Here is a 21,650-nt window from a genome sequence, read left to right as displayed (position 1 = left end):
CATAATAGACATGACCTCCGATACACCAATCCAAAATTTTCTTGTGGATTTAAAATGTATTTCCTTGGTCTTTTTGGGAAACTGTTGCACTGACTCTCGGTTTTTAGTGACTGACTATCACTACTATTGGACAATTTTGGAATAGGTGACACTTAGCCCACCGTGTTATCCTTGATAACTTTTTATTTTATTTATTTATTTTCATACTTGTGTATACTTATTTTTGAATCATAACTGGAATTTGCCAAATCTAAGATATAATATTTAACCACTTTAGCAACATAATTTTTTAAAAGATAATTATATTCAAATAAAATGCATATGAATATAAATTTCTAAATCCTAATAAAACAAGCATATACAAGGATTGGAAAAAAAAAAATTTGAGGATTTAGGTCCTTTATTATTATTATAATGGGGAAGAATTATAATGGCTTTTTTCTTGGTAAGAGGAAGAATTATAATGGTTGACAAGGTGATCAATGGTACTCTTTTTTTCTTTTCTTTTTTTTTTCATTCGAACAAATTAGAAAAGTCTAATTTTATTTATATACTGGACGGTTGATTCTCGATCGGTTGTACCATTACTGATCATTTAGCTGACAGTTTAATGCGCATGGCAAACTGGTGTTTGTATATTACTCAAAATATATTTTAATATTCAACAAGATTGAAAGGAGGGAAAAGGACAGAAAACTATTTTGCAGGTGTTTTTTTCACTGTAAAAAGGCATATGATATATAAATGGGTTTCTTTAACTGTTTAATTTCTTGGCTTATATAAGTGAGGAATGGTACAATCAAAATCAAATGCACCTAAGTTCTTTAATCGAATAGGGTTCTTGTGCTCTTGGTCAAGTTTCTCAGTGGTTTTTTTTTTTTTTTTTTTCATATTTCAGTGGAAATGCTAAATAAATATATATATCAAAACAATCTAATTAAAGGGCCAGAAGTCCTTCATAAAGTGACTCTTTGATTTTCTTCGTCATATATATATAAGATGTATATATTAGCTAGCTAGACTCAATAATATTAATGAATTGGTAGATTTAAAATCATACAATAACTCATTGGATACTGAACATGAAAGGACAATGGAGTAGAAAAACCAGAAAAAAGCAATAAGATTCCACTGTTTAGAACATTGCCTTTTTACTGAGCAGAGGCATGACATATGGCTACCTCTGAACAACATATTATATGTACGACTGATAAGAAACTTCCAAAATCCTTCTGTTGAATTCCAATTACAATGTTATATACCAACTCCACCACAACTTCTTCAATATGATCAGTATTACAGGGGAAATCGATAAATATAACAAACAGTTGAAAGGGGTTTGGGATTTTCGATAGCTACCTTTTTTCAGTGTTTCTTTATGGAGCTTCATGAACATTTATTAATTCAAAAGCATTTGAAAAATTTAAACTGCCCCTGGAAAGACTGCAGTGACTTCCTAAATTCAACCTTGCCACTCGCTTCTCCCAATAAATAAATATATATTAATTAATCAAACAAAGTCTAAAGGCCGAGTCCTTTGTTACCCAAAAATAAAAAAAATAAAAAAATAAATGGCCAAGTCCTCGATGCAAGCAACCGTTTGGGGATTAAAATTTGCAGCTTTCCGAAATAAAGCAGCATTTGGAGCAAACTCCTTTTTTCTCATTAGGTAGCCTGCTCGTTCAGACTCTGAGACAGTTTCTTAACTATTCACTTAGCCAAATAATCGAAATGGTTTAAAATATATGCACATTCTGTCTCACTGTTTAATTTCTTATTATAAAACTGTTATCACATGCAATTTTATGACTTCTTTCAGCCAATTTGACAATTATTCTAGTATACCAATATTGGAAAACTTATTCATCAAGTCATTGTATCCAATTTCATGATCAAATATTTGAAGAAATTAAAGACTTAAGAATTGATGTGTAATTAATTAAAAACATTATTTCCATCTTAATTAATATTTCTATTTCATAAAAATGGCAATTCAACACATGGAGACCGAGTCATATAGACTTTTTTTCTCACCTTCCATTATTTGTTTGCTTTATTTCTTCGATGTTTGGGAAATGTAACGTTCTAGGGAAGCGACTAGGGTGCCAAACAGTTTCAATTGGGCAAATTGAAAAAAAAAAATCGATTGTATAATTTATATATTTTTATTAAGTACATCAATTTTTAAAACCCAATTCAGTGCATTTTTATTTGTACCTGAAAGTCACAGTATTATTTTCTTATTTGCTCATTCCATTATTTGTCAATTGAAGAAACAATAACAACAATAAATCAGTTGCACATTGCAAGCCCCAAGGATACTTGTATCGCTCTCTTGCCTCTGCAATCATACTGATAAAAGAATTAAGCAGCCACGCCTCACATAACATCAGGACCTTCTTTTCACTGACAGAGACGAGAAACCTACAAGTTAACGATCCTGATTTCACATCCACAATCAATGATCAATAAATATGCATTAGACGGCAACCAAGAATGCAACTCTGAAAAATCCGTATGGAAATGCAGGTAGAATAGAGGAAGGGAAAGATACAAAGAAAAGTAAGAAGGAAAAGACGGTTGCTTCTATACAAGTCTCAGTGTACTCCCATAACTGTTCAAATCATAAGCACAACGTCATTCCTTACTATAGACACGTGTCATAATGTCAGTGGTCTTCTCTGGGCCAGTCTCTGCCATCCCGACAATAGCTGGTGGAGAGGAAACGTTTCATTGGATACGGGCTTTATTTGGCTAAACATGAAGCAAACTTTTTGCAAATTGACATTGATTGATCGATTGAAAAGGATTATTTACAGAAAAAAAAAGGACTGTCCATTTGGGAAAAGATTAATGGATCTCTTCTTTTTTTCTTTTTAATTTATACAAAATGGCATTTCTCCCATAAAATAAATATTAGCATTTTCTAAAATAAATATCAATGGTATCGACGCTGAAATGGGTTGTACCATAAAAACAAGAGTTTAAATCATATAAAAAGCAGATAAATAAATAATTTATATTTAGATAGTTTATTTCAAATATATATATATATATATATATCCGTGGTACCAAAACCATAATGTCCTTGACAAAGAAAACCCAAATCATGTTAAGCTGAAAACCCTTGGGGGCCGAAATAGCCTAAATTTGATTGGGCTAGACTTGACATAGTGCAGTCCAGCAGTGATTATATTTAAGCCCAATTAAAACCCATTATTGCGTCCTGCCCTGAAGGTTTATGCATGGTACAGGCCTAGCTCAACAACTTCAACTGGTTACTTGGATTAACTTCAGCTTCAATCTAGTTTCCAGAACTTTATTTTCGGATACCTCATCTGGAATCCAACAAATTAACCATGTCAAGAAAGGAATTTAAAGTCACTAGAATTTTATTCTTTTCTCATCGGCAATTACATAGAGTTGGACACTTAATTCTCAGCGCGCGCGCACACACAAACACAGCCTCATATTAACAGAAATTCATGCATTTGTCATATCATCAATCATTGTATTTTAACTTCTATAGCATCTTGTTTAGGCTTCTCAGTTCTAGGAACGATTATGGTAAGCACCCCATCTTTAAGCTCTGCTTTAATGTCACCGGGTTTGGCATCCTCAGGCAAAAGGAGGCTAGTATTATAGTATCCATAACTCCTTGACGACCAAAACTCATCGTCCGACTCTTCTTCCTTCTCGTCCTTGTGTTCACCCTTTATCGTCAAAACCCCGTCAGCAACAGTGATCTTCACGTCCTCTTTGGCAAGCCCCGGGACCTCATATCGGAGCTTGTAGCATTCATCTTGCTCTTTAACTCGTCCAGAAAGCGACCAAGGCGACAGATTTAGATTCTCCAACACCCTATTGATGTTCTGCGTTGCTTGCATCATTGCATCTCCAAGCCCTGACGGAAAGAATTCTACAAAAACAAACACCAGACCGAATAAAATAAAATACTTTTGCCATAATATTGAATAAATTTATGATTTGGGTTTTATTTTTTCTTCAGCATATAATCTGAACTGGTAAATTTTAGAGGGTAATAGCATATATTATGGTATTACAAATTTCTAGGGAGCTAAGCTAATAAAATAAGGGTGCTATGGTAGAGACGTAGTATACCATAAAGTGCAGGTACAAAGTTGCGGTCGGTACTCCTCCAAAGTCCCCTCCTCTGGCGTCTTCTAGGGAAGAGCTTAGACGACTTTTTATTACCTTCAGTGACTGAAACTTGTTTGCTCTCACCTGATTTCTCATCCGAAACTTTATCACTGCCAGCCGTGGCAAACCCCTTCACGAACTCATTGGTTGCCCAGTATCTCTGTTTTTGCAGGCCACCATTGACGGCCTTCTCACTTATTACGGATCCACGACCCAGAGAAGAAGCGGCAGCACTAGCAGTAGATGTGAAAGATAACAGTTTTTGGTGGAAATTCTTCAAAGCCAAACGCGTCAAAGCCATTGACAAAGCTGGTGTTGTAAGTTGAAGAGGGAAAGCAGCTTTATTAGGAGGGATGGTGATGTGGGTTTTTTTTTTTTTTTTTTTTTTTTTTCGGGTGTTGTTTTGTTCTGGATTTGCCGTTGAGATGAGAGGCATATAGGAACAAGTGGCGGAATTTAAAGAGGGTAGAGGATGAGTTGGAAACCTTTGAGTTTGGACAGTTGGAGAAGGGTCTAGGAGGGTTCTGGGAGGTTGTAGTACTTGTGACACATCAGAAACTTAAATTAGTAAATAGAGCTTGTAAATGATGAGAATGAGAAAGATTGGATGTTCCTTCTTGGTGTTTCTCAAATATACTACCATCATAAAGCAAACGAATTTGAAGAGTGTTCCAGAGGAAAATGCATCTGATGCCACGTCTTTCTTACATTTTAATGAAAAAAGAAAACTAGCTTATTTTATTTCATGACGTACTACATACTATTACAGTCACACACCATGACTAGAATAATCAATAAAAATTACAGTGGCTACAAATATCTTGAAGCCCCTCTCTTCTTATTTTATGCTGTTCCTCATGAGAATTTAAGAGTCAGAAACATTATCAGCACGTGTACATGTTAGTCAATTACAAAAATCGTATTTTGACTACTTTTATTTTAACGTAGTCAAAATGTTGAGATATAATTCAATTTATCACATAATCACATCTACCCGTAAAGAGAGAATAATACAAATTGTATAACATAATTTGGCAAAGGAAACAAGGAAAATTTTTAAGGCCTTTCATTTGAAAATGAAAAATGAAGATGTCGCATAAATGGCCTTACATCTCTGCCCAAATGGCTCCATCTATTCTTTTTCTTTCTCCTCATTCTCTCTTCTTTTTCTTTATTTCTCTAATAAGCTATGCTGTTGGTCAGTACCAATTTCACTTCAATTATGATTTTTATGGTCTAAACACAATTAAAGCCAGACTGACAAAACCTTCACAAATCAAACCCTGAAAAAACAAAAATAAAAAACTTGTGACGACCATTAAAAGAAAACGTTGGAAGCTTTCCATATTAAGAAGCCAATAACAAATAGACAATGACCCAAAAATAAGATGAATGAACTTTTGCAAAACTGCCGCCATGGACGGCGGAGAGAGCTAGTTCCATAATTGAGTTTCAAAATGCAATACAAGGGCACATCTAAAAGGCCTCGACGGTTGATATCTAGAAGGGGCATGCTATATATGCTACATTGATATACAAGCCACTTTGTCACTTCCATCAACCATTCCCCAACGAACCAACAACAATTCTAACAAAAGTCTGGACCAGTTTCACAACTACCAAACCGCCTCTACTCTTCAATCATACATCCCGTCTTGCTCCCAAATATCAACAAGAAAATCTACCATTTCCTGTTAATTTCCAATTCCAACGAGCATTTTAGATAATAAATCAAGTTCGTTATCAGGATTGCATACGGCTTTCAGGGGATGAACACTTACACCAAGAGGGATAGGCTGCGGGAAAGGCTTGTTGCTCCCTAGTAAACTTTCATATGTTGCGTTCCAACTGCAAAGCCAGAATGATTTAACCATGCAGAGTGAATAAGTGCTGGAGAATACACCAAAATAGATTATAATAATTAAGTACTACTTTACAGAAGATTCATAGTACACATTCAATTACAAGTTCCTTACTTTCTTCAAACTATCATTCTTGCAGTGTAGTAACACAGACATAAGATAAAGAAAGTTATTGTCGAAAAGCCAAAAAATAAAAGTTCAAAAGTCAACTCATATTTTCCCAGAATCAGAACAGTAGGAGACAAGTAGTAAAGGACAATGTGTTATACAAAACTTGAGCCAATTAACTCTAAAATGAGGGTGTAACTTATTTATCTTGTAGAGCCAAGGGCAAATACTCCAAATTTTAGTACTTCAAAAAACCCAGGAACAACTCACCTTAATTTGGGTTCTCGAATCTGCTGCACACGGCTCTCAGACCTTCTATTCCCTACCCAACGCTGCCTAGTTTGGTTCCAGAGAAGAAGACCTGCAACCAAGTCTCTATGTCAATTATCTAACATGGTTACAAACACACACCCAATGCATAAGGTGTATGGTGGCTTCTTGCACATGGACATTCCAATTTAATAATAACAACAAGAACTTGCCATGATTTACAAATTCGGAAGGGGTGTTAGCGCCAGCACCATTATTGGGATCAACTGTCTGGTTGCTTGTGCTGATCGATGAGATACTTCCCTGTGACATAACTGCACTGTTTTCAATATCAATTGTGCTACTGGTCCAAAAATCCTCTGATATGCTAGGTTTCTTCACTGTCTGAGCACGATTTGACAGTCCTTTTGGCGGTGTATCCACTAAAATAATTGGTTTGGGCTTATTATGGCATGATAGACAACCACTGCTCTGTTACAAAACACATCTAACTCTGTTATAAATCACATAAATCATATAGTTGGATAATATCAGCTACTATAAACACTAAAAAATTTATTGATGATTATAATTACATGCATGAAGGGATAAATAAAGAATATGACAGACTGATTATAGATTAAGAAGCCTGGAATCCCACCTTCACTTATGAATATTATTATAATCAGGGACCCAAAATCACATTCTTACAATTATATTAAGAAATATAGTTTGACTCGATAATAAGTGTCGTGTACATGCAATCCTGGGGTAGCCAAAGTTTCTGCATTTTCAATCATCTCCTTTACTTCGTTGAAAAAAGTTATAATCCAAATTCTGAATCTCAAAAATATCCAACATCTGCTTAATGATAGTATCCAAAAGGGTACACAACTGCCTCCTCCATCCTTGTGCTTATAGTTTTTGTTTATCTTTGTGAAAATTAATGCAACTTAAATAAGTTATGGACAGATTATTATTATTATTATTATTATTTTATTAAGCTAAGATTCTCAAATTCCTATTCAGTAGGAAATATGATGAAGAAAATGCCAAACATTTACATCTTATAATATTTTGAACAAGCCCCTATCTCGGTCATTTACACTTTATTTATCCTCCATGATTTAACCAAACTAAAACTTCTTCTTTTTTTCATTTGTCCCTCGTTCATTTTTTTTATTTATTTTTTTCTCCTAAAAAAGAGGCAATTAATTCCAGTGGATTACATTTGGCGCAAAAATATCCCAAACCCACCTCAGAACAGAGCACAGAGCCTGAGAATTCATTCACTGAACTAAGAAATCAATAAATATTCCAAATACAAAACGAGGAATCAGAAAACTTACCCCATCCCTGCAGTACACGGAAAATTCCGAGCGTTACGACGGATCTAAAGGTCCAGTAATTTTTCCGGGAAAATTATAATTAATCCAATCCAATCCGATAGCTAGAAACCTGTAGCAGGAAATCAAAAGACCACAGAGATCCTTCAGAGTGTCGTCAAAATAAATAATGATGGTTGATAACAAAATAAAATAATATATTAAAAAAAAAAAAAAAAAAAGGAAGAAACTAATAAGAAACAAATTTTCTCAAAATTTAAAGAAAAAATGAAGACTAACCCCAATCCGAATTGATTGAAATCGAACACAAAAAGCCCTAACACCCAACCACCCACCAGCTTCAGACGCAGCTCGGCGGTGGCCGGCCCTGATGGGATGGTATTGGCCCTTAGCTTTTTCTTCTTCTCTGTCAAAAATGGAGAAAAAAAACTCTATTTTTGTAGAACCCATTATATATGGATGACAGAGTGTTTATCTAATTAAAAATAATAATAAATATAATATTCCTCTTTGCATAAATAAGTAAATGACTAAGAAATTAAAAAAATAAATGAATAAGGTCCACACCACAATTATATATATATATATATATATATATATATGTGTGTGTATATAAATATATATATACACAACATTTTTCTTAATAAATTCTTAAAAGTTTTCAACAAAAATCAGTGTTCTTCATATCTCAATAAAATAATTAATTGAGTCCAAATCGAGATAGCACATTGCAATTAATTTCATATAGTGTATTCTCCAAAATAAATTAGTAAGTATACGATTATCAAATCTTATGACCCAACCTCAATTAGTTGGCACTGACACTGGGAATGGTTTTAGAAATATTAAAAATCCATTTTTGATAAAATCGTATAAAATAATGTATAAATCCTTCGAATTGCCTTTTTGAACAGACATAAGCCCTATGATTGAAATGATAGAGACTTCCAAATTGATCATAAAAATTAAGTTTATAAAAAGTAAAATAAAATAGAGCTTTTGTAATCGAATCACAGAGTTTTTAATATGTTACATTACTTATTGTCCTTGTTTGGCATTTACATAAAATATGTTCTGGCAATATAATTCCCATACTATTCTATGATTCATCAAAATTAGAATGTAATTACCAAAAAATAAAAATCAAAATCAGAATGTTCTTTTATATATATTGGATATAATATATATATATATATATATATATATTCACTAGAATTATTAGATTTTTGTAGCAGTCATAAAAATAAATAAATAAATAAATAAAGGAATAGTATTGCACTACTTATATGAGATAGCCTTACATGTGAACCTTAGTAAATTTTTTTTTTCTCAATTTAGGAGTATCATATTTTCTATTCACAAGTGAAATTAATCTTATTTATAAAGAATAAAATATTTAAATATAAAGTAAAATTCTATGTGATACCCTATAAAGATACATGATCTGAGACGATTACTTTTGTCACTTTATAGAGAAACGTGCCTGAAACAATGTAAAATTGCATTTATTATTGATAGCATATAGCCTAATTATCAATTGAGTATTCTAAATCAGTCAATGTCTGTGTGGTTTAGATGTTTATAAATCTTATCCCTCTTTTGCAAACGTACCTTTTATACCAATCCCTAAGTTATGGGAAACACTGTTTGAGTCCAAATTACAAATCAATATATTTAATATTTTATTGCTAATTTAAAGTCATATAATCATTGGTATTGACTTCTATATAACTAGGTTATCTAGCTTTTTTTTTTTTTTTTTTTTTTTTTGCTTTTGGGAAAAAAAACTAGACTGACTAGCTATACAGTAAGTATGAATGGGCTATACAATAAGCCTGATTGGGAAAGTATTGGATTTTGGAGAAACTTTACCATCCATATATATTTTTCTTTTTTAATCTGCCTCAATCATGAGAAGGAGCAATATTATTATTGCTTTGTATAATGATTATTCCGATCCATTGCATTTCAACACTCTAATAAAATTCTCAAATTAAACAAAAAAATAGATAGAGAAATGATCACTGAACATATATAAGTCTACAAGGAAAACAACAAGCCAAAAGAAAATCACCAACGAATTACTTTAGTTTTGAAAATACTAAATTGCTTGCTTAAAAGATAATAAATTACTTTTTGAATGATTAATACTCGATGATGTTAGAATATTGTTAATGCTATCGCTTATTGATTGCAATGTTTGTTTTTTTTGTTTTTTTTTTTTTTTCTTCTCTCCGTGGCCCTTACAGGCTTTGACGTATGTACGTGTTCAGCTATTTCTGTTCTCTCCCTCAACGGGTCCTTTGAATAATAAGCCACCTGTATCTATATTAATTTTAGGGGGGGGGGGGGGGGGGAGGGGGGAGGAGAAGAAGAAGGGTTCGTGTTTTTATTTTAAAAATATCTAACCCACCTCCAAAAAAAAATAAAAACCAAAATAAATAAAAAAGAGGAAAATGAAATGTTATTGTCCATTGGAGATGACCGGTTAGGTCAGATTAGTTGTGCTGCTTTGGACATCCTTTATACAACTCTTCTTATTTAATGATTGAGGGGCCTCAAGTCTCTGGTTCCAAGCATGGTTGCCTCTTAAATACTCAAAATCAATTGAAAATGCATTTGTGGTGGTCCAATACATTGTTTTGGTTCATATTTTTAATATCAACTTGTTGCCCATGTTCAATTATACAGCGGTAGTTATGACCAACTAGGCATGCAAAGCCAAACTCCATTTTCATGCCCACTTGGATTTTGGTTTTTGTAACTATTTTATGATTTATCCCTTCTTCTTTTTTTATGAATTTAACTGCCAATTTCACTAAATTATTTGCAAACAGATAAGAGATTTCGTCATTCCAAATAAGTCCCATCTTACTCATGGTAACGGAAAAGCACTTATTATAATCTAAGTGCTATTTGAAAAGTTTTTATAGTTCAAAAGGAAATTGATTTTAAAATTTAATTTTTAAAACTTTGATTTTTTGTAAATTAATTTTACTATTTATTATTTGGTAAATTATAAAAAAAAATCAAAGCTTAAATAGTAGTTAAATTTAATATTATATAATAAATTAAAAAAAAATTATATTTTAAAAAACTATTAAAATTATTTTTTAAAATAACATTTTTATAAATGGAAAAGTAGTGAAAGTCCAATCCTCTTGCTCCACACTTTACCATCTTAAATAAAGAAAAATCATCACTTTTTCAAATATATTAAATTTCAATTAATTTTATAATTATTCAAATTCGACCTATGTAAAGTTTGAAGAATTGACTTCTCCAATTTGTTGGATGACTAGAACATTCCGAGCAATTTACGTTTTCGTTGTTATTGCTTTTAACCAGAATTTTATGGACGAAAAAAAAAAATTCTATAAGAAATACAATCTAACATAAATAAAATCATAAAAATGTTTGAAAAGCTAAATAATATTTGATGATGCGATGGAATTTTACATATTAACAAATAAATTAGATTCACGTTCAACAAATAAACAAATAAATAAGATTCACGTGGAAAATATAAATGAGTCTAAATACAAACAAATAAAAAAAAATAATGCGTGATTTTGAAATGTAAAATTTTATTTTGATATATTAACTGAGAATGTTCAAAACTATATATATATATATATATATGATGTTGTAATACCTATGAAACTAATGAAACAGAAAGAAATACTTTTTTTTTTTCCTTTAAAAAATTAAGCCCCCTAAAATTGTACAAAAAGGTTAAAAGTATTTACAACCACAGAAAAGAAAGATTTTTGTTGTGGTCAGCTAAAAACCAGAAAAGAAAAGAAAGGAAAAGAAAGTCCAGAATGATCAGTAGGAGCATTCCATCCTATGCACACGATCTCTGAGAATACCATTGTACAGAGCAATCCGATTGGCAGGCATTCCTCGGATCCCTGACATTTGGTTTCTGGAATTACTGCTTTTTTCACTTTTGCTTGTCTTCTTGTGCTGCTTCTTGAATTCTTCTCCATTCCCACTCGGTTCCTTCACATTCTCTGCGAATTGCACTTTCTTTTTCTTCCTTTGCTTCTTTTTTCTACTGTCACCTAATTACCAGAAATTACCACAACGACAAATTAATTAAGGTTATAAACACACACACACACACACACACATATATATATATAACACCCCAAAGTACTACTCGATTTTCTTTAATTATAAGATCAAGGATATAAAAAGGAACCCATTTTTACCTGAACACAAACAAGAACGTAGAACATGTTTCTTGGGTTGCTGGGAATCGTTGTAACTCCCAGTCCCAGAAAATTGGGTTGGTAGGAAAGTAGTCTTGTGCCGAGAAAAAGCAAGAAAAAGAACCGTACTTGAAACAGCCATAGCTGTTGCTAGTACCAAACCTTGTGAGCTCAACACCGAAGACATGGAGGTGGGGCAAGCACTAAAGCCAGAGGGACCAAAAAAAAGAAAAGAATTAAAGGAGGACAATTTGAAATTATGTTTAAAAACACTGTACAAATACAATACGACTTGTGCACAGGACTAATTTCGTATACATATATATATAAAATGGTGGGTTGGGTTGGGCTGGGATCTGTAGAATGATGATTATGAGAGAACGAAATTTGGTTTAGGAAATGCGAAATGGAAAAGAGAATAATATTATATAATATAAAGGAAAATGTGAGCCAGGCAGGGGGTTTAAATTAATTTAATATGCGTGAGCATCTGGATTTCTCTTTTACTTTTTGAAATGGGAAAGATGTATTGGTTTTCGATTTCGATGTGGGTTTTTGTTGGATTTGGCTTTTTGTTTCGTTTTTGTTTTTAGTTTTAAGAAGAGCAAGAGTTGGAGAAAAAGAGAGGGCTCCGTGTTAAACAAGCGGTCAACTTTAGTTGCAGTCTTAAATGGACTCATGGAGAAACGGAATGGTCAAATTTTTAGTTCGGATAACGTGTGAGAACTTATGAAGTGTGTTATCTTCTAAGCCAATCATATATTGCCACATTAGGGAATTTGTGGGGTTGACTTCTATGGTTCTTGTTGCTTTTGTTGCGTTTTTATATAATAAACAAATTTGGGGAAATGGTAATCCCTCCTTAATGGGTATTATTTAGCAGGTAAACCTTTCCTTAAATTCTTTGATTTTGGTCCTTCTAAGTCTTACTTTGTGGATGACCAAAACCAAAATACAAAATTTAAAAAAGAAGTCTTACTTTGTGGGAATAACAGCATTTCAGTGTGATTGTAACTTAAATAGTATTAAATATAGTATAAATTTGAATAGCGCGCGCACACACATATATATATATATATATATATATATATATATATATATATATATATATATATATATATATATATATATATAGTTTATTTTAAAATTATTTTTCAATAACAACATATAAAAGAACATATAAAAGAATATTTGTAGCCATTAATCAATTAGATCTATTTTATTAAGTTTTTTTTTTCAAATTTTTTAAAGAAAATTTTACTTTTAAAAAAAATTCACAAACCTTTCAAATTGATTTGGTAGTCTTTATTTTTTTCTTATCATCTCATTTGGATAGAATATTGAGATAGATGGATGGTTTTTTTTAATAATTGTCTGTTTTTTTTAGTGTGATAAAATTATTTTGACAATAAACAAAATAATTGAACAAGATCTATTATTTAATTTACTAAATTACTTATCAAATGTACATATATGTTATTGTCTTATTGATTTCTATCTTATTATATTTATTTTTTAAAATTTTAATTTTCTATATTTAAATTATATTAATATATTAACTAATCAAAAAAGTATACATATATTACTAATAATTTGATTGGCTAGATAATGATGTAGCCTTGCTCTATTTTGTTGTTGTCTCACCAAGTGTGAATGACTAGAGTTCATAGCTGGAAATTTAGAACCATATAAAATCTACAGATTCATTGAATTTGACTAGTATTACATTTTTACTAAATCAACATCAAAGTCAAATAAATTAGCTTTTATCGTGAAAAAGTTATGCTTTATAAGCTTCCATACGCAACCAATGGCACTGCATCTCCCGTTCATTTACAATAATAATAATAATAATAATAATAATTTGAATTGCAACAATTTTACTCTTCCCTTTCTCGGTAACTCTTAACGAAGGAAGGATATAGCAATGCTGCTCAATTTTATTTCTAAGAAAGTTAAATCTTTGTTTTAAAATATGATTACAATTGATTTTTATTAATTGAAAATAAGCATAAATAAGCGTGTTATATAATGAACATGTTCGAAAACCACTTGGATGAATCGATATTTACTTAATTTATAACAAAATAAATAAAACTATTCCTTTTTGCTTCCATTTAAAATTTCGTTTAAATATTTTGAATGATATAATTTTAAAATTAAACATTTACATTGCAATGAATCTATCAAAATTCATATTTTACTCACTTTTTTATAAAATAAAAAAAAAATTATTTTTCTTCCTTTTTCGTTTTTTAAGTTGAAAGTATAATATTTTTCCTTTATGTAATTATCTCGGTGGGACAGAATTTGAATATGGCAATAGAGTTGGAAAAAGCAGATTTGTAGCTTTGGCTGTAACTTTATGTCTTTTTATTTTTTTTTTATTTTTATGTTAGAAAAAGTTAAACGGAGGTTGAAAAATCAGTTTCAGTAGCAGATGATTTGCTTCTAGAATTTAAAGATCCACTTCGAAACAAAAATGCCGACCACCACGTGTCCACTCCACTTCACGTTCCAAACTCGAATGGTAGGGGCGCATTCGTATTTTACGCTCAAGACACGTGTCTTCATCAAACAGAACGCAATCATTGCGATTAGACCTGCCACGTGTCTCGTGACACGTGCGCGGTGATTGTTGTTTGGTTCTGGTTTACGCTGCAATAAATTAGAGACCTTGACGTTTGTCCAACCTAACAAAATAGAAAAAGATGATCCCGACTTCCAATTTTCTTTTCAAAGTGGAACTTTCCTTCTTCTTTTTTGGTTTTCTTTCTAATTTTTTTTTTTCTCTTTTTAAATTGTAAAATATTAATTCTTGATCTTAGAAGATATTACATGAACTAACTACATTTGGGACCATGGGAAGCTGCTTTCCCACCTTAAATTCGTGTCACAGTACCTGGGGTCCCCAAATAAAAGAAAAAATCTATTATCAAATTGGTTTATCTAAGCAATATGTTAAAAAGCAGCCATTTTTACCTGAAAAACATTTAGATGCTCCAAGTCACCAAAACAGTTTGAACGGTTGCCTCTAAATTCTCTAAATAGAAGCATCGCAATCTACACAGACTAGGAGGACAGAGTAATTCAAAATAACAGAGAAATAAACATAGAGAGACCAAATCAACACAACCCATAAGTTCATATCAGTCAGCACCAAATACAACACTGCAATTACCAGACCACGAGATACCTGTTACGGACATCCTCTCACAAAACCAAATACACATGCAAGCAGGTTATGACACCAGCAGCATTATTATCCTACTACCATATAGAGTAACTACATAAAGAGTACTGTAAAAGCAAGAGAAAGATAACACATAAAAGACCACTACATGGAGAAAAAAAAAGAAGTAGGAAAGACCAAACTAAGTAGTAAGGATTGGAGGCATGTAGTCGGACTTGGTACCCAGGACATGAGCCTTTGTGTCAGGGAAACAATCGAATCCTGGCAGTGGAGTAATTTCTCCTTCGCTGGCAATCCCAATAGGATATCGAAGCAAGTGACCGGGAAGGTCACTTTCCAGTGACTCACTTGAATATAGATCCCAATACTTGTCAGCGATCTGATTCACCTTCCTCACACAATGCTCACTTTCTGGCTGTAGGAATGATTCGTCAAGCATACCAAGGTGCTCATACCACAGTGACAAACGGAACCCATGGATCTGTCCACGTGCTGGTTCCCTGGCTGACAAATGATAAGGTTGGTAAGCTCCCATGGCTATCTCAGAGTCCCTGGCACCGTCCATTGATCGCTGATTGATGTTGGCTGACCCGATAATTATGTATTCATCATCAACTACAAAATATAATAATAGGTTAACTCAATTACATGGCAATGTAAAAATATACGAATTTGGCAATGTAAAAATATACGAATTTAGATTAGCAAGAAGATTAACACAAAACCAAATAAGAGAACAAACTTATTCAAGTTTGAACTAGTCGTGCCCTTGTCCTCTTATAGATTATCCAATAACCAATAAATCTATACTGAAACACAAATTCAAAACCTAGATAGGTTAAAAAATGAAGTTACTGGAAATTCTGGTGATGCACTTACCAATCATCATCTTGGTATGAACATATATCATGAAGCGCCGAGCTTGCTGGGCTCTGATATAATCAGAATCTTCCTCTGGTTTTTCTGAAGGCTCATATTCTCCAGGCTTCTTTACTTCCCTGTTTCCAAGGCAGAAAAATGTCAGATAGTTCCGAGGATCATCCTCGATACCCTTAGCTCTAAGAGCCTGAATAATATCCTTGTACATCATCTCCAAAGTCCTCCTCTGCCAATCTAATATTGCCTGAACTGATCCACTCTCTGGGATTCCCTCAGGCCACATTGGAACGACAACATAAACAGTAAATCTCTCCCCTGCTTCAATCTTACTGACAATCTTAAGTGAAAGTTCCTTTGGAATCACATGCAAAGCACCAATGTCCTCAGGTGTAATACCTTCCCTACTCCATGCATAAGAGCTTCCTAGGAAATATTGATTTTCAATATAAATGAAATTTTTTGCACGTCGAATAGCATTGATATAAGCATCCTGAATGCTTCGATCAATGATGTTATCCTTCCCACTAACAAGCCCAGCTCTAGCTGCATCTTCAGGTGTCTCAGGGAAGCCAAAAGCAGCTCCTCCATCAATGGATCTGAACAACTGAACATTCCATGTCTCATGGTCATCCGGGAACATAACAGGCGATGGGGGAATAAAGACATCATCAAGCTCTCTCAGCTTAACAAGTAGATCCTTACCACCTTGCTTTCTCCACCTCTGCTCAAAATTAAATAAGACATCCCAAGCAATGGGACCTTCTAGCCGAGAGTGAATGTCATGCCAAGGTTCTCTGGGACCACCTTTCGTGATTGATGCCCCAGCAAAGTTCGGTTGGTGGAAATCATCATGGTGTACAGTGTCCAATGTCCTGAAAAGTGAGTGAAAGGCCGTGTCATATCTCCCATCACATAGATCGATACCGCCAACAAAACTTACAATTCTCCTTTGCTGTGAACCTCCACTAGGCAATTCACTATCCACCACAACAATCTTCTGATGATGAGTGAACATAGTAGAGACTTGTAAATCCTGAATAATGCTTCCACCGTCATCAGGATTACGGGGGCATAGAACACAATGCACATCAGAGTCCCGGAAATAGTTTTCAGTTTCTTCATCATGGGTGGCCATCAATCCATCCTTTTTTAATATTTCAATAGAGGTTCTGTCATCCCAAACAAGCATTAGAACCCTAACACCTTCACTTGCTTTCTTCTTAAGCAGCTCACCAATAGTGATGTCTCCACCAGGCTTTGGCCTCCTGGAGTCCCTTACCAGAGAAATTTCAGTATAAACAGACCAGCCAGTAATGTAGATCAAGTGCTTAGCATTAGTAATTGCATCAAATATATCTTCCCAACATCTGTGAGGCTCATAATTCTTGCCTCCAGCAAGAGGGATTCTAGGAACAAATTTATCTGGGACATGAGCATCCTGGTAAAGAGAAACCTTGCATCCTTGCCTCTGTGAGAAAAATGTGTATGGAACACCAGGATATTTAGGACTTCTTACACCTCGTCCCCAATTGCGGTCTTTTGTCACATCAAAGTATTGTAGCTTCACATGGATCTTAGAACCTCCACGAATGGGTTTTTTGTCTTCATCCAAGATCTCAAGCCATCTATCCACTTCTTCCTCATCCAAGAGTTCTTCAACCGGTATATATGCTCTTCCAATCAAAGTAGCTCCGATCGGGTTGTCATCTTTGATGGTGAATATAACATTTGAAGCCAGATGAGCACAGTAAATATGAAAAGACTCATACCACCTGGGGTGGGAGGCTTCTTTTTCTATTATTCTGGTCCTTCCAACTCTAGCCTTTTCCAGATCAATAGTTGCATAAAGTTTGGTAACTCCCTTTCCAAGACCAACAGTCTCCTCAATGTTTTCCACAAGCTACAAGATGAAATTTCATGAATTAGATATACGAAGGAAAAAATAAGTACTATATTGATGCTTTGAAGTTTCTAATCTAATAAGATCTACTAATACTGCTCTCCTAGAGCAAGGAAAACCATCTCTGAACTGAACTAATTTTGCAAGGCAACAAAGATGAAATTTAATGTACCCAAATGAACATAAGAAAAAACTCATTATTTTCCATAAGACATAAGCAAACAAATAGGAAGTATTATATGGAACTTTGGAGTTCTCTGCACACATTCCCGCAAGTATAAATAATACAAACATCCAGGGAAACAACCTTCAATGAGTACAAGATTTTATTAGGTATGACACAACAAACATAATTAAACAACCTTCGATGAGTACAACATTTTATTAGGTATTAGACAATAAACATTCACAAATTAAACAAATAAAACCGTTATGCAATTATGCTGTGCACTGATAAGCATAAACGATCAGGGGAAGACTATACATCTCAACCAATAAGAGCAGCACAACAGAAATTGCTTTGCTAAAAGAAGAGGTGGAAGAGAGTAAAGGGTCAAGACAGAGGCAGCTTTCTATAAGGGTAAAGTAGGAGGATAAAAGATACACAGCATTCAAATCTTAAATTCCTTTTCAGGAAAGATTCTTACCAGCCTCTATGATCCAGATAAAGCTTAAGCATAAATGAGAATTGAGAAGATAAATAATTAAGGCAAGGAGACACTAGAGTGCAAGGGAATATAATAAAAACAAAAACACCCATTTCTCTTCCTGAGATTATTAACATTCATGATCCACCGGAATATAATAATAATATTGAATTACGCTTTGAGCCTTTGCTTCTCTTAACACAAATGGAGGTAAAAACGTTTACGGGAAAAAATGAAATGATAGAAACAAGAAGTTCATAATATTATATATCTTACAATCAGTGGATGTCAATGTCAAAGCAAATTAACATCCACATAGTGCAATTTTATGGAACCCATCGACAAATAACATATTAGGACAATGCTGATAATTAGTAACAGAAGATGGTCCGAGTTTACAAATAAACTTTTAGACCAAAGATGGAGACATAAGCCCATAAGATGTTATCAGTTGGCAAGCATAGCACTCTTGTTGAATAGCATGTCAAAGGAGAAAGCAAAGAAATAGAAATTGCATAGATAGCTAACAAAACTGCCAAAATTACACACGTGACGAGAATTAGCAGGTTATGCAAGACACAATATGAAGAAACTATCACACAGTTTTGTTTAGCAGTTAAATATGATGCATGATTGAATTGCTTAGAAGGATCAGAAAACAAGGCAGGAAATGATCGAAACAAAGCTATATACTTCGAGAGTGCTTAACACTGCTAGTTTAAAAGATGAATCGTCTGATATTTTAGTTTACTGTTAATTGAATTCTTAACCATGCCTTGTAATCTTTCATCTCGGATATACGTGATGGAAAGAATCAACAGTTCCCAACTGTTCATTTATCATTTAAAAGTACATTTGACTTTCATTAGGATCACAATAAACGAATGATGGCATTTTCTTGTCCCAAACAAATCTTACATTAGCATTCCACAGATCTTGATCAAAATATTTACAAACTCAATTTTAGGGGAAAAGGGAAAAGCAAAATTGCAGAAAAAACTCAAATCAACATAATCTGATAACCAATTTGGATCCAAATAAGATAGACAAACAAATGGATAAGAACGGAAATCATAAAGTGTATAGTATACCTTGCGGAAGAAATGGCCACCTTCACCGTGCAGCTTATCAACCTCATAGATCGTGGCATGAAGCGTTCCGTGTAGCAAAATCTGCGCCATTCCTTACCTACACACCAAGAGATATACAAAATAAGCACTACCCACTTCTCGTCCAACCTCAAAAAACCCAAAAAAAAAAAAAAAAATGGAGCATACAGAGTAGGGAAAATTATAGAAGGAACTGATCAGATCACACAAATAAAGAGACCCAGAAATGGGTTTTTCGTAACTTTAAAAGATAAGTGATCGAACTGAGACTGAGAGACATAGAAGGAGTGAACAGAACTAACTTTTGGGTTACAGCGAGAGAAATCTGAAAGGGTAGCAGAAACAGAGCAAGAGAGGAGGATACTGAGGATCTGATCCGGTCTTTGCTCTGTATATCAATATAGATATATATATATATATATATATATAGAGTATATACTGCACACCTAAACTTTCTCCATATGAAAACCAGATACCAAGGGGAAAGTGAAAAATAAAAAAGATCCGCGAAAAGAGTTTACTAAAGGCTCCTCCGTGAAGTTAGTGAATATTAATATTGGATTTTCCTTTTTTTTTTTTTTTTTTTTCTCTTCAATTTTCTTTTGCGGAGCAATCATGATCCCATGCTTTAATTCTCAATCAATCGTGACAATTTGCCTTTTAATTTTTTGCTGTTTTATTATTATTTTTTTTTTTCCTTTTTAAACGGCATACATCGATTCTAGATTGATTTATTTCTTTTTTTCAAAAAAATAAAAAACAGCTTTTTAGATATATGTCGTCAATTCGCAATAACGTTACTTTCTATTGTGTGTAAATGGCGCATTGTTTTTTTATGTACTACTCTGTTTTTTTTTTCCCCCTGAAAAATATAATGCCAACTGCGTTTTTAATCATTTCGGTATGAAAGCAATTTTCACTTTATATATCAAATGTGTTCTCAGATTTTTATTTTTTTATTTTTGTAAATTATATGATGATTAAAAAAAAATGCCAATTATTAAAAATAAGCATTTAAAAAAGAATACTGAAAACAACCCAACTTGAGATTATTAATTTATTTTAATGACATACCACATGGTAGCCTATGTTTTTTAAAATAAATTGTGGAAATAATGCACTTTAAAAAATTATAATTTAAGATTCAACCAAAGGATCTAAAATGTACCATAATTTAACTCCAATTTCCTTGACTAAATATCATGATCTAAACTCGTGCCAACTTCTTTCCTCCAAATCAATATTTCAGGACTTAACCAGCATAATTAATGGAAATCATATTTGCAATCAATGGAAATAGTTTTGATTTACGTATAAAATTTAAAATATCCTAAATTACACATCGATAAACTTTTAAATATATTTGCGAACACCAATAAAGTTATGACAAATGAAACATGCTTCAAAAAGATAATATTTAAAAAACCAAGGTGATCCAGATCCTATTTCAAAGGTCAAAACTGTACCCCACAGATAAAAAAATAAAAAATAAAAAATGTAAAAAATAAAATAAGGGTCAAAAACTGGTGACGCCGAGTATAATAAGCGTACATAGAAAATAGTGAATGGTGCATGTGAATCCGAAAGTATATTAAGTTTATTATAGCTTTACTATTATATTGTGGAAATTTGAAACCGCGTTCTGGATCACCGTCCACGCCACGTACACGGATTGATCAACGGTCTATTTGTCAGTGGATCTCATCCATCCATTGACACAGCATATCGTTATCGTCTTCTTTTAACATATCTGCCTCGTTTTGGACATGTTCACAGAATATACACTTTTTTGTCCCCATTCATTTTTGACTTTTCCTTTTCTTCAAATTCACTATATAGAAAAAGAGAAAAAAATGATTGGTGCAAAAACAAAATAATAATAATATAAACAATAATAAATAATAAATACTAATAATAACAATAACAACAATAATAATAATAATAATAAGGCTGCGATATGAACTATTAATGTTAAGTGT

At 32.9% G+C, this 21,650-nt stretch overlaps 4 protein-coding genes across 9 annotated transcripts; all 4 read right to left on the bottom strand.

Annotated features, from left to right (window-relative positions):
- Positions 1-3,362: 3,362 nt before the first annotated feature.
- Positions 3,363-5,008, bottom strand: LOC107407995 (26.5 kDa heat shock protein, mitochondrial). The gene is made up of 2 exons (XM_016015344.4): positions 4,123-5,008; positions 3,363-3,919 (listed from the first exon to the last, which is right to left on the bottom strand). Exons 1-2 carry the CDS (start codon positions 4,595-4,597, stop codon positions 3,507-3,509), a joined length of 888 nt encoding a protein of 295 aa, XP_015870830.3. The 5' UTR covers positions 4,598-5,008; the 3' UTR covers positions 3,363-3,506.
- A 199-nt stretch (positions 5,009-5,207) lies between these two features.
- LOC107408005 (uncharacterized) lies at positions 5,208-8,172 on the bottom strand. 4 transcript variants are annotated; one of them, XM_060820147.1, is made up of 6 exons: positions 8,006-8,172; positions 7,730-7,838; positions 6,614-6,867; positions 6,402-6,492; positions 5,943-6,051; positions 5,208-5,444 (listed from the first exon to the last, which is right to left on the bottom strand). In XM_060820147.1, the coding sequence occupies exons 2-6, from the start codon at positions 7,732-7,734 to the stop codon at positions 5,391-5,393; spliced, it is 513 nt and encodes a 170-aa protein (XP_060676130.1). In that variant the 5' UTR covers positions 7,735-7,838; positions 8,006-8,172; the 3' UTR covers positions 5,208-5,390. The 4 variants fall into 4 exon arrangements, with proteins under 4 accessions (XP_060676130.1, XP_048336599.1, XP_060676129.1 ...); XM_048480642.2 differs by having other exon boundaries at positions 5,943-6,009; positions 8,006-8,168; XM_060820146.1 differs by lacking the exon at positions 5,208-5,444 and adding an exon at positions 5,480-5,852 and having other exon boundaries at positions 8,006-8,170.
- Positions 8,173-11,296: 3,124 nt separating this feature from the next.
- LOC107407483 (uncharacterized) lies at positions 11,297-12,524 on the bottom strand. The gene is made up of 2 exons (XM_016014771.4): positions 11,944-12,524; positions 11,297-11,793 (listed from the first exon to the last, which is right to left on the bottom strand). Exons 1-2 carry the CDS (start codon positions 12,128-12,130, stop codon positions 11,555-11,557), a joined length of 426 nt encoding a protein of 141 aa, XP_015870257.1. The 5' UTR covers positions 12,131-12,524; the 3' UTR covers positions 11,297-11,554.
- Positions 12,525-15,069: 2,545 nt separating this feature from the next.
- LOC107407656 (phospholipase D alpha 1) lies at positions 15,070-20,142 on the bottom strand. 3 transcript variants are annotated; one of them, XM_016014976.4, is made up of 4 exons: positions 19,914-20,142; positions 19,654-19,750; positions 16,016-17,915; positions 15,070-15,751 (listed from the first exon to the last, which is right to left on the bottom strand). In XM_016014976.4, exons 2-4 carry the CDS (start codon positions 19,741-19,743, stop codon positions 15,318-15,320), a joined length of 2,424 nt encoding a protein of 807 aa, XP_015870462.1. In that variant the 5' UTR covers positions 19,744-19,750; positions 19,914-20,142; the 3' UTR covers positions 15,070-15,317. The 3 variants fall into 3 exon arrangements, with proteins under 3 accessions (XP_015870462.1, XP_015870452.1, XP_015870457.1); XM_016014966.4 differs by having other exon boundaries at positions 19,974-20,141; XM_016014971.4 differs by having other exon boundaries at positions 19,840-19,978.
- Positions 20,143-21,650: the final 1,508 nt, after the last annotated feature.

Source organism: Ziziphus jujuba, chromosome 1 (assembly GCF_031755915.1).
Source record: "Ziziphus jujuba cultivar Dongzao chromosome 1, ASM3175591v1".
Taxonomy (NCBI): domain Eukaryota; kingdom Viridiplantae; phylum Streptophyta; class Magnoliopsida; order Rosales; family Rhamnaceae; genus Ziziphus; species Ziziphus jujuba.
Note: the sequence above shows the minus strand (reverse complement) of the source record. Positions and strands in the feature narration are given on the sequence as shown.

Excerpts from the sequence above, each read along its gene's own strand:
- LOC107407995 (XM_016015344.4), bottom strand. The coding sequence starts at position 4,597 with ATGCCTCTCATCTCAACGGCAAATCCAGAACAAAACAACACCCGAAAA. Across the intron at positions 3,920-4,122 it reads CTTTGTACCTGCACTTTATG|AATTCTTTCCGTCAGGGCTT; the intron begins GTATACTACGTC and ends TTGTTTTTGTAG.
- LOC107408005 (XM_060820147.1), bottom strand. Across the intron at positions 6,052-6,401 it reads ATTCGAGAACCCAAATTAAG|CACTTATTCACTCTGCATGG; the intron begins GTGAGTTGTTCC and ends TGTATTCTCCAG. Across the intron at positions 5,445-5,942 it reads CGCAGCCTATCCCTCTTGGT|GGTTTGATTTGTGAAGGTTT; the intron begins GTAAGTGTTCAT and ends TTGTTTTTTCAG.
- LOC107407483 (XM_016014771.4), bottom strand. The coding sequence starts at position 12,130 with ATGTCTTCGGTGTTGAGCTCACAAGGTTTGGTACTAGCAACAGCTATG. Across the intron at positions 11,794-11,943 it reads ACGTTCTTGTTTGTGTTCAG|GTGACAGTAGAAAAAAGAAG; the intron begins GTAAAAATGGGT and ends TCTGGTAATTAG.
- LOC107407656 (XM_016014976.4), bottom strand. The coding sequence starts at position 19,743 with ATGGCGCAGATTTTGCTACACGGAACGCTTCATGCCACGATCTATGAG. Across the intron at positions 17,916-19,653 it reads GTGGCCATTTCTTCCGCAAG|CTTGTGGAAAACATTGAGGA; the intron begins GTATACTATACA and ends TTCATCTTGTAG. Across the intron at positions 15,752-16,015 it reads TCATACCAAGATGATGATTG|TTGATGATGAATACATAATT; the intron begins GTAAGTGCATCA and ends TATATTTTGTAG.